This window comes from Oncorhynchus clarkii, chromosome 22 (assembly GCF_045791955.1).
Source record: "Oncorhynchus clarkii lewisi isolate Uvic-CL-2024 chromosome 22, UVic_Ocla_1.0, whole genome shotgun sequence".
Lineage (NCBI taxonomy): Eukaryota > Metazoa > Chordata > Actinopteri > Salmoniformes > Salmonidae > Oncorhynchus > Oncorhynchus clarkii.
Window position 1 is genome coordinate 39804492 of NC_092168.1, and position 13269 is coordinate 39817760.

General features: G+C 40.0%; 1 protein-coding gene across 1 annotated transcript in view; it reads right to left on the reverse strand.

Annotated features, from left to right (window-relative positions):
• Positions 1-639: 639 nt before the first annotated feature.
• The window catches only part of LOC139380899 (receptor activity-modifying protein 1-like), a 90743-nt gene continuing 78113 nt past the window's right edge, over positions 640-13269 (reverse strand). Inside the window, exon 3 of the mRNA XM_071124055.1 lies at positions 640-1784. Within this exon, the coding sequence (XP_070980156.1) occupies positions 1529-1784 (256 nt within the window). The 3' untranslated portion in view covers positions 640-1528. The remainder of the gene's footprint in view (positions 1785-13269) is intronic.

Here is a 13269-nt window from a genome sequence, read left to right on the forward strand (position 1 = left end):
TTATAATTAGATAAATATGCTCTCTATATTTAATGCCTTAAAGAATTCCCCAACGACTAACAGTCAGTTATCCTCTGGGAGGTCTTTAACTGCGTTTCCCAGCGTACACTGGGTTCTACACGGGAGCCAGACTAGACTCATAATGACGGGGAGAGTTTTAATACAGGGTCTGACTAGAGCACCACAAAAGGTTTAGGATATCTCTTAAAGCAATCAAGGTGCTTTGAGAGAAAGAGACACACACAGAGATAGAAAAAATATATATAGTTTTCCGTTGCCCTGTGAAGAGTAAGCAGGTATCTACTTGGAGTCATTGGGAGCTCAGATCTTGTAGCAAAACCGTGTCTCAGCCATAGTAATATAAAGGCAATTAGTAAGGCAGTCAGACACGCAGACGCTTTGCCTCTCAGTACTAATAAGATGAAGAGTGCGTCAGAAAATGCCATTAGCAGGATGCTCTGCTCTTAAAGGCAATGTCCCTATCTGGTGATGACAGCATTAGCCTTACTAAAGACCCAATCAACTCAGATGTTCCACAGACACGACGGTGTGTCAGTAACTTACAAAACAATCCACAAGCCTCGTGACCACGAAGATAAAAGTTATACCCACCAAACCACCTTTACAAAGCAATGTCACGTCTTTGTTTTTAATCCAAGTTTATTGAACACAGTCATTATGAAATAGCAACAGTGGGCTATTAATCCATCATTTGCACAGTATGTTGTACCTCAGTCTCGCACACATCATAAAATAATATTCTCTTTTTCATATTCACTTTCTATTCATGGACACATTTGATTTGAATATTTTTGTAATTATTTTGGTTACTGACAGGTACTTTGGCACAGTACACAAAGTAAGGACTTGAAGGGTGAGTGTGGAAATCTGTTGGTTCTGACGGGCAAGGACAGGAACAGGGGGGACCAAACAGTGTTTGAGGAGAGTACAGAGTGCACAGACAACATCCATAAAGCACAGAGATGATAGGACGATGCTTTATATCAACCAATCAGTGACTGACTGTAAGAAGTCCACTCCAGGAGCTGTGCCAAAGTGTCTCAACTCACTGCACAGGAAATTACCTAATGTGTCCAGGAAGTCCTTCAAACCAATCAGACACCATCTGTCCTTCATGGCAAACAGCTTGTGATTCTCCAGCCAGATTGGATTTAGTAGATAAAGGGCAATGGAATCACTCTTCCATTTTTAAACCAGTCCGTCTGCAGGGTATAATCACTGTAGTTATATGAACTCTCATCTTGTAGTCCATGTACTTTCCTATATCCTGTGCCTCTAGCTCGGTCTCCTATCAAACAGAGTGATAGGACCAGAGATGCTCTATAATGTTATCCTTGAGACAGGCTTAGACAGTCCTCCCAGTCCCTCACCTGGTCCATGATGTCTGTTCTGTAGTAGGTAGCAGCAGTGTTATGTGTATCTGAGTCTGTCATGGGTGGAGGTGGAGGTGAAGGGGGCCTCCTCTAGACCTCTTCTCCCTGGCTGGTGGCCTGGAGGTTGGGCCCGGCTACACCATGCCTTCACTGCGCTTGCTCCTCCACACCACTAGGGCAGTCATGAGCAACGTGACAAGGATGGGCACCACGATGAATGGCCCAAGGATACGGTTGGGCGGATCACGCAGCAGCCGTCCCGACAGGGAGCAGTCGTGGAAGTAGTGCTTGTGGATGCGGATGAAGAACTCGTCCACCAGCCGGTTGGGCCAGAAACAGTCCATCTTCAGGGCGATCAGGTAGGTGCAGTTGGTGAGCTCACCGTAAGGTCTGTAGGGAGAGACGGAAAGGAACAGTGGGAGGTCACATTAATGGAATGAAGACGAGGTTTGTGTCCCGTACATCCCAATGAGGGTAAATAATAGCCTACACCTTTGAATAGACATTTAGGACAGTTTGGGGTTCTTAATGGGTCTCCAAAGTGTGGTTTTTAAATTGAACACCAGTTTCATGATCTACAGTGTAATTTTTATTGAACCTTTTATTTAAGCAGGGAGCCATGCTGATACCAAGAGCAGAACAGAACACATCAATAAACAACAATTACACCATATCTATATACACATCAATTACACTATACACATCAATTACACTATACATATCTATATACACATCAATTACACTATACATATCTATATACACATCAATTACACTATACATATCAATAACACTATACATATCTATATACACATCAATTACACTGTACATATCTATATACACATAAATACACTATACATATCAATTACACTATACATATCAATTACACTATACATATCTATATACACATCAATTACACTGTACATATCTATATACACATCAATTACACTATACATATCAATAACACTATACATATCTATATACACATCAATTACACTGTACATATCTATATACACATCAATTACACTATACATATCAATAACACTATACATATCTATATACACATCAATTACACTATACATATCAATAACACTATACATATCTATATACACATCAATTACACTGTACATATCTATATACACATCAATTACACTATACATATCAATAACACTATACATATCTATATACACATCAATTACACTATACATATCAATAACACTATACATATCTATATACACATCAATTACACTGTACATATCTATATACACATCAATTACACTATACATATCAATTACACTATACATATCTATATACACATCAATTACACTGTACATATCTATATACACATCAATTACACTATACATATCAATAACACTATACATATCTATATACACATCAATTACACTATACATATCAATAACACTATACATATCTATATACACATCAATTACACTGTACATATCTATATACACATCAATTACACTATACATATCAATAACACTATACATATCAATTACACTATACATATCTATATACACATCAATTACACTGTACATATCTATATACACATCAATTACACTATACATATCAATAACACTATACATATCTATATACACATCAATTACACTATACATATCAATAACACTATACATATCTATATACACATCAATTACACTGTACATATCTATATACACATCAATTACACTATACATATCAATAACACTATACATATCTATATACACATCAATTACACTGTACATATCTATATACACATCAATTACACTATACATATCAATAACACTATACATATCTATATACACATCAATTACACTGTACATATCTATATACACATAAATACACTATACATATCAATTACACTATACATATCAATTACACTATACATATCTATATACATATCAATTACACTATACATATCTATATACATATCAATTACACTATACATATCTATATACACATCAATTACACTATACATATCTATATACACATCAATTACACTATACATATCTATATACATATCAATTACACTATACATATCTATATACATATCAATTACACTATACATATCTATATACACATCAATTACACTATACATATCTATATACACATCAATTACACTATACATATCTATATACATATCAATTACACTATACATATCAATTACACTATACATATCTATATACATATCAATTACACTATACATATCAATTACACTCTACATATCTATATACACATCAATTACACTATACATATCTATATACATATCAATTACACTATACATGTCTATATACACATCAATTACACTATACATGTCTATATACACATCAATTACACTATACATATCTATATACACATCAATTACACTATACATATCTATATACATATCAATTACACTATACATATCAATTACACTACACAGTTTACGTTGGAAGTTTACATACACCTTAGCCAAATACATTTAAACTCAGTTTTTTTCAATTCCTGACATTTAATCCTAGTAAAAATTCCCTGCCTTAGGTCAGTTAGGATCACCACTTTATTTTAAGAATGTGAAATGTCAGAATAATAGTAGAGAGAATGATTTGTTTCAGCTTTTATTTCTTTCATCACATTCCCAGTGGGTCATAAGTTTACATACACTCAATTAGTATTTGGTAGCATTGCCTTTAAATTGTTTAACTTGGGTCAAACGTCAAACTTGGGCCAAAATTCACCCAACTTATTGTGGGAAGCTTGTGGAAGGCTACCAGAAACATTTGACCCAAGTTAAACCATTTAAAGGCAATGCTACCAAATAGTATTTGAGTGTATTTGAACTTCTGACCCACTGGGAATGTGATGAAAGAAATAAAAGCTGAAATAAATCATTCTCTCTGCTATTATTCTGACATTTCACATTCTTAAAATAAAGTGGTGATCCTAACTGACCTAAAGACAGGGAATTTTTACTAGGATTAAATGTCAGGAATGGTGAAAAACTGAGTTAAAATGTATTTGTCTAAGGTGTATGTAAACTTCCGACTTCAACTGTATATCTATGTACACATCAATTACACTGTACATATCTATATACACAACAATACATTGAAAAGCAACCGCAAAACATGAAGAAGCTAAACACAAATCATATGAAACGAACACATTCTTCAGTAAAAGGGCCCTCTAACATCTACCTGGACTGCCTTCATGGAACGTACTGTAGGCAATGTTAATTTGAAGTTAGGGGAGAGACTTTGAAAATGAAATACACAAACGGGATACACACACTAATGGTGCAATCAACCGTCGTGTGCAAATCAATATTTTCCCTCATACAGCTCTCTGCGTGTGACTGTGCTCCCTCGTGTGTATAGGCCTGCCATGATTGAGAGTAATGACCCCTGGTAATGACAGAGGACAGATAGAGAGTGAAAAACACAGAGACACACATCCACCCTCCCCTCCTCCTGAACAAGAGCTCTCCCCCCTCTCCTCAGAACATGCCCTCCATATGGCCTGCTCTTTCTACCCACATCCTCCCTGGTGTGGCATGCCTGGCATAGCTAGGACCTTTTTATAATCCACAGGTGTCCCCTAACACAACCGAGGGGTAATGTCTGTCTCAGCTTACCCAATCCCCCAGTGGGAGAGTGATACACAGGGTAAAAGGCAGACCATCTGGCTCATCTTCCAAGGCAGACAGACATTATAATCATGCATCGTGATCATTATGAACAGAAGAGAGAGGAAGAGAGAGAGGAACGAGGGAGAGAGAGATGAGAGAGAAAGAATGAAAAAGAGAGGAAAGAGAAGAGAGAGAAATAGTGATAGTTGATATTCTGTGTAGGAGAACACATTAGACCTCAGCAAGAATAGAAATATGAGCAAACCCTTATTCTCTCCTCACACATTTATCCATTACAGATGTACGGCCATGACCAATTTTTGACATGACAGGATTTAATACCTTTATATTACAGTTGCTTTATTGAAAGAACACTTTTGCCAAAGTCACGTCATCTGCAACATTTCATCATCGGAGGAAATGAATCGTTGCTAGACAGTCCCTTTTCTCTCCCTGTACGTTTCTCCAAAACATTTCTCCCTAAGAGCCAATGGCGATGCTTCATTGGCTAAGGCAAGGGCACCCCTGCTAACTGGAACCTATTCTGTACTGAGAACTAAGAGATTTATAATAACCCAGATATGGCACAATTTCAAGAGCTCCGCTAAAACGTGTCTTGTCTCAACACACACAGGAGGTTGTATCTTCCCTTGTCAGTATTAACTTATCTTGTCTGAACTCACACACATATACCTGTAATAATTTCTTCTGTATGATCCTATCTTCTTTACATGACCTAATGTATATATATTCTGTCTCGTCTAATACAGTTTAGCTTTGTGACCTGCTGAACTATGTGTAGTCGGGGTATGCATATGCAGAAGGTGTGGTAGTTATTGTAATTCTTCGGTACTATGGCATATGTATTGCCTTACCTCCTCACGCCATTTGCACACACTGATTTTGTGTTATTGACTGTATGTTTGTTTATTCCATGTGTAACTCTGTGTTGTTGTTTGTGTCGCACTGCTTTGCTTTATCTTGGCCAGGTCGCAGTTGTAAATGAGAACTTGTTCTCAACTGGCCTACCTGGTTAAATAAAGGTGAAATAAAAATGTATAAAAAATTGTCCTTATAGTTATATATCGCATCAGAAGAGAACAGTGTTATTCCCCTTGTATTATTTCTACAGATCCCCCTCCTTCCTGTTCTTCCAGGGAACATGTCAGTTTAAATCCACCCCCTCCTTCCTGCTCTTCCAGGGAACATGTCAGTGTAAATCCACCCCTTCCTTCCTGCTCTTCCAGGAGACATGTCAGTTTAAATCTACCCCCTCCTTCCTGCTCTTCCAGGAGACATGTCAGTTTAAATCCACCCCCTCCTTCCTGCTCTTCCAGGAGACATGTCAGTTTAAATCCAACCCCCTCCTTCCTGCTCTTCCTGGGAACATGTCAGTGTAAATCCACCCCTTCCTTCCTGCTCTTCCAGGAGACATGTCAGTTTAAATCCACCCCTTCCTTCCTGCTCTTCCAGGAGACATGTCAGTTTAAATCCACCCCCTCCTTCCTGCTCTTCCAGGGAACATGTCAGTTTAAATCCACCCCTTCCTTCCTGCTCTTCCAGGGAACATGTCAGTTTAAATCCACCCCTTCCTTCCTGCTCTTCCAGGGAACATGTCAGTTTAAATCCACCCCTTCCTTCCTGCTCTTCCAGGGAACATGTCAGTTTAAATCCACCCCCTCCTTTCTCTCTCACATACTGTCCTCTGCGATGTCCTCTTTACTGTTTACTTTCCATACTGCAACATTAGAGGCCTTGGAAGCTGTTGACAGACTGACTGATGGCAAGACACACACAGACAGACAGACGGTTTGACACACAGACACACACACACAGACACACACACACACAGTCACACATATGCACACGCATGCACAAAACAAGACTCGCGCTCCAAAGCAGTACCTAGTGTTCACACTGCTTGATATAAACAGTTAGCTAACATTTCACTGCCTCCGCTCCGATCACCCAGTTCCCATTCCAGAACAAAAAGAATGGCACCTTGCGTTATTAACCAACAGGTGGTCAAAAGTCCCCTAACCTTCCTCGATGTAGAGAAGCAGCTGCAACCTGGACTCGGGTAGACGTAACATAGTAAATGTCAATCCGAGACGCTCCAATTAGTATGATATGTTATGTTTCGTATGGTATGTATTTATCTGTAGAGGTCCATCATCCATTTGGTATGATATGTTACGAATTACAATTTCTATGATACAGTATGTTATGAATTTGCTAAATGTATATGTTACGAATAAAAATGTGTTGTGGCTAACGTTAGTTAGGTGGCTACAGCTAATGTTAGCTGGGTGGCTACGGCTAACGTTAGCTGGGTGGCTACGGCTAACGTTAGCTGGGTGGCTAAGGCTAATGTTAGCTGGGTGACTAAGGCTAATGTTAGCTGGTTGGCTTAGGCTAATGTTAGCTGTGTGGTTAAGGCTAATGTTAGCCAGGTGGCAACCATTAGAGTTAGGGGTTAGGGTTAAGGTAAGCCATAGCCGTGGGAGGTGCTTTGAGGGTGGTGGTGCTGCGATTTTTTTGGGGGGGGGCTGGATGCACAGAAGAAGAAGAAATTGTGCGCTGAAAACATCTATATTGGTCCACTAATACAGGGCTAGTAAAGGCCCAGTGTTACATATGTCTATATTGGTCTGCTAATACAGGGCTAGTAAAGGTCTGCTAATACAGGGCTAGTACTGGTCTGCTAATACAGGGCTAGTAAAGGTCTGCTAATACAGGGCTAGTACTGGTCTGCTAATACAGGGCTAGTACAGGTCTGCTAATACAGGGCTAGTAAAGGTCTGCTAATACAGGGCTAGTAAAGGTCTGCTAATACAGGGCTAGTAAAGGTCTGCTAATACAGGGCTAGTAAAGGTCTGCTAATACAGGGCTAGTACAGGTCTGCTAATACAGGGCTAGTAAAGGTCTGCTAATACAGGGCTAGTAAAGGTCTGCTAATACAGGGCTAGTAAAGGTCTGCTAATACAGGGCTAGTAAAGGTCTGTTAATACAGGGCTAGTAAAGGTCTGCTAATACAGGGCTAGTAAAGGTCTGCTAATACAGGGCTAGTAAAGGTCTGCTAATACAGGGCTAGTACAGGTCTGCTAATACAGGGCTAGTAAAGGTCTGCTAATACAGGGCTAGTAAAGGTCTGCTAATACAGGGCTAGTAAAGGTCTGCTAATACAGGGCTAGTAAAGGTCTGCTAATACAGGGCTAGTAAAGGTCTGCTAATACAGGGCTAGTACAGGTCTGCTAATACAGGGCTAGTAAAGGTCTGCTAATACAGGGCTAGTAAAGGTCTGCTAATACAGGGCTAGTACAGGTCTGCTAATACAGGGCTAGTAAAGGTCTGCTAATACAGGGCTAGTAAAGGTCTGCTAATACAGGGCTAGTAAAGGTCTGCTAATACAGGGCTAGTAAAGGTCTGCTAATACAGGGCTAGTAAAGGTCTGCTAATACAGGGCTAGTAATACAAAACAGTTAATCTGATAATGCTTGTGGAATATAAAATACTTGCTTGATATGTTTTCCAGTTGCTAGTGCAACTTATTTCTATGTGGGAAGGCCGTCATTGTTTCTGTTCCTAGGCCGTCATTGTTTCTGTTCCTAGGCCGTCATTGTTTCTGTTCCTAGGCCGTCATTGTTTCTGTTCCTAGGCCGTCATTGTTTCTGTTCCTAGGCCGTCATTGAAAATAAGAAATTGTTCTTAACTGTTTTGCCTAGTTAAATAAAGGCAAAATAAATATTGAGTTGGTTTATTTATTCCTTTTAGTAGGTACTTTTATCCAGTGAAACTTACAGTAGTGAGGACAAACATTTCCATACGGTTCCCCGTGGGAATCGACCCAACAACCCTAGAATCGCAAGCGCCACGCTCTACCAACTGAGCCACATCATCACCAATCACTTGCTGTCTCAATGTACTCAATTACTGTATTGTGCATTGTTCTTCTTCATGGTGATGTAAAGTCTACAGGTACAAACCTCGATGACCAGCCTATGTACTACATAGTAATGCACATTTACATTGTGGTTTGTAAGGATCGTAAATCAATACTGCACAAAAAGTGGTTGTTTTCCATGTTTATTCGATCAAGAAAAGTATTTTATTTTATGTTGATGTTTTGTGTCTTTTAGAACTTTTGATGTAAATGTTTGAGGACAGAGTTTTATTCTTTCTGGATTCCATTAGAATGACATCACAGAGAAAGCAACAGGACAACAACTATTACAATTCTAACTATTGAATCCTGCAAGATACTGTTCTTAATTATAAAACTCTTTTTTTTTGCGAAAGCAGAGATGCCAAAATAAAATATGTTGCCTGCCCTACAGACATCTATATCTGTCCTCTACTAGTAAAGGCCCAGTGCACTACTTTTGTAATAAAAAAAAAAGTTTAAAAAAAATATATATATATTCATGTTTTGTATTTATTCTGGTTTTTCAAGGGGTGCTTCAGCACCCCTACTTTCCACAACTATGAGACTAGGGTTAGGGGTTAGGTTAAAGGGTTAAGGTTAGGGGAAGGTTTAGCTGACATGCTAAGTAGTAGCTAAAAAGTAGTAAGTAGTTGCTGAAGTTGTTGTTTTACATATACCCATCCACCCCAACCAACCACCCTATCTTTGTTTTTACCTTAATTAAGTAACCTTCTGTTTTATGTAACCATACCAAACGTAACATATCATACTAATTTGAGTGTCCCGCATTTACATGTACTATGTTACGTCTAGTTTATGAGACCAGGCTGGCATACAGAACTGTTACACGCCTGTCTTCTTAACCTGTCACATGCTAGCTGCCCACTTGAAATAACATGACGCCACATTTAAAAAGGGCAGGAGGGCAACCCCTTGTAAGTCATATCAATGGGCGAATGGCTCTGTGACATTTACTGAAGACCTTGCTCTGGATAATGTCTTGAGAGCTGATTTTCCTCATCCCCCCCCCCCCCCCACCCCCCCCCCCCCCCCCCCCCATCAACCCTCATGACAAAGTCATATAGTTACATATTGAATCAGCAGTGTAAAGGTTGAGACTTTGAGATACAATGTCAGACTCTGCCAATTCATCATTCAATATAATTATTAAACAGGCATCAGAAAGATCGTAATCTCAGAGATTTGGAGTGCCATATAGCTGACTGTGCTTGCTGATATTTGCTATTGAAAACTGAATGTTGAACAATTGAAAGAGATCACTTGTTTCCTGCTCCCATTATGTCATCCCATGTCATTACATAAATGATCCAAATGAATGACTTTGAAAGCTTTGTTTCTGTAACAGAGGATGATACAGAGAGATGGTAATTGACAAGCTAGAGAAAGAGCTTAGTTTGTTTAGGGTTTGTTTGCTCCATTGACTGGAAACAAATGGGAACAAACACAACTCATGTGGGAGTCTGAGGCAAACAAAGCGTGAAGCAAATTGGATCCCTTTTTATTTGTTGTTGCTGCAGTGAGAAGCCAAACTGGTGCATTGTATTGTATTACAAAACATTCTCCCGATGACTTTCTCTGTTTTTCTGCTTGAATGAAAAAAAGAAAGGAGATTTTCTTATTTACTGAAATAAGAAAGTAAACAGGATGTTAGAGAGTACTTGGTCAAAGGAATTGTCCGTAGAGCTCCGAGACAGGATTGTGTCGAGGCACAGATCTGGGGAAAGGTACAAAAACATTTCTGCAGCATTGAAGGTCCCCAAGAATACCGTGGCCTCCGTCATTCTTAAATGGAAGACATTTGGAATCACCATGACTCTTCCTAGACTTGGCCGTTCGGACTAACTGAGCAATCACGGGAAGAAGTGCCTTGGTAAGAGAGGTGACAAACAAGCCGATGGTCACTCTGACAGAGTCCCTCTGTGGAGATGGGAGAACCTTCCAGAAGGACAACCATCTCTGCAGCACTCCACCAATCATGCCTTTATGGTAGAGTGGCCAGACAGAAGTCACTCCTCAGTAAAAGGCACATGACAGCCCACTTGGAGTTTTCAAAAGGCACCTAAAGACTCTCAGGCCATGAGAAACAAGATTCTTTGGTCTGATGAAACCAAGATTGAACTCTTTGGCCTGAATACCAAGCGTCACGTCTGGAGGAAACCTGGCACCATCCCTACGCTGAAACATAGTGGTGGCAGCATCATGCTGCTGCTGGGATTTTTTTCAGTGGCAGGGACTGGGAGACTCGTCAAGATCGAGGCAAAGATGAACGGAGCAAAGTACAGGGAGATCCTTCATGAAAACCTGCTGCAGAGCTCTCAGGACCTCAGACTGGGGCAAAGGTTCATGTTCCAACAAGACAACAACCCTAAGCACACAGCTAAGATAATGCAGGAGTGGCTTCGGGACAAGTCTCTGCATGTCTTTGAGTGGCCCAGCCAGAGCCCGGACTTGAACCTGATCAAACATCTCGGGAGAGACCTGAAAATAGCTGTGCAATGACGCTCTCCATCCAAGCTGACAGAGCTTGAGAGGATCTGCAAAGAAGAAACGGAGAAACTGCACAAATACAGGTGTGCCAAGCTTGTAGCGTCATACCCAAGAAGACTCAATGCTGTAATCGCTGCCAAAGGTGCTTCAACAAACTACTGAGTAAATGTGATATTTTCTTTTTTTTTTATGAATTAGCAAAAACTTAAAAAAAAACTGTTTTTGCTTTGTCATTATGGGGTATTGTGTGTAGATTGATAAGGAAAAATCAAGGGGTCTGAATACTTTCTGAAGGCACTGTACATATATAGAGTACCAATCAAAAGTTTGGACACACCTACTCATTCAAGGGTTTTTCTTATTTTTACTATTTTCTACATTGTATAATAATAATGAAGACATCAAAACTATGAAATAACACATTTGGATCATGTAGTAACCAAAAAAGTGTTAAACAAATCAAAATATATTTCATATTTTAGATTCTTCAAATTTGCAGCCTTGATGACAGCTTTTCACACTCTTTGCATTCTCTCAACCTGCTTCACCTGGAATCATCAAATCAAATTTATTTATATAGCCCTTCGTACATCATCTGATATCTCAAAGTGCTGTACAGAAACCCAGCCTAAAACCCCAAACAGCAAGCAATGCAGGTGTAGAAGCACGGTGGCTAGGAAAAACTCCCTAGAAAGGCCAAAACCTAGGAAGAAACCTAGAGAGGAACCAGGCTATGTGGGGTGGCCAGTCCTCTTCTGGCTGTGCCGGGTGGAGATTATAACAAAACATGGTCAAGATGTTCAAATGTTCATAAATGACCAGCATGGTCGAATAATAATAAGGCAGAACAGTTGAAACTGGAGCAGCAGCACAGCCAGGTGGACTGGGGACAGCAAGGAGTCATCATGTCAGGTAGTCCTGGGGCATGGTCCTAGGGCTCAGGTCCTCCGAGAGAGAGAAAGAGAGAAGGAGAGAATTAGAGAACGCACACTTAGATTCACACAGGACACCGAATAGGACAGGAATGTTTTTCCAATAGTCTTGAAGGAGTTCCAACATATGCTGAACACTTTTTGGCTGCTCTTCCTTCATTCTGCAGTCCAATTCATCCCAAACCATCTCTATTGGGTTGAGGTCGGGTGATTGTGGAGGCCAGGTCATCTGATGCAGCACTCCATCACTCGCCTTGGTCAAATAGCACTTACACAGCCCTTACACATTGTCCTGTTGAAAAACAAATGATAGTCCCACTAAGCACAAACCAGATGGGATGACATATCGCTGCAGAATGTTGTGGTAGCCATGCTGGTTAAGTGTGCCTTGAATTCTAAATAAATCACAGATAGTGTCACCAGCAAAGTACCCCCACACCATCACACCTCCTCCTCCATGCTTCATGGTGGGAACCACACATGTGGAGATCATCCGTTCACCAACTCTGCGTCTCAAATTTAAACGCATCAGACCAAAGGGCAGATTTCTACCAGGTCTAATGTGCATTGCTTGTGTTTCTTGGACCAAGCAAGTGTCTTCTTCTTATTGGTGTCCTTTAGTAGTGGCTTCTTTGCAGCAATTTGACCACGAAGGCCTGATTCATGCAGTCACCTCTGAACAGTTAATGAATGTTGAGATGTGTCTGTTACTTGAACTCTGTAAAGCATTAGTTTGGGCTGCAATTTCTGAGGCTGGTAACTCTAATGAACTTATCCTCTGCATCAGAGGTAACTCTGGGTCTTCCTTTCCTGTGACGGTCCTCATGAGAGCCAGTTTCATCATAGCGCTTGATGGTTTTTTGCGACTGCACTTGAAGAAACTTTCAAAGT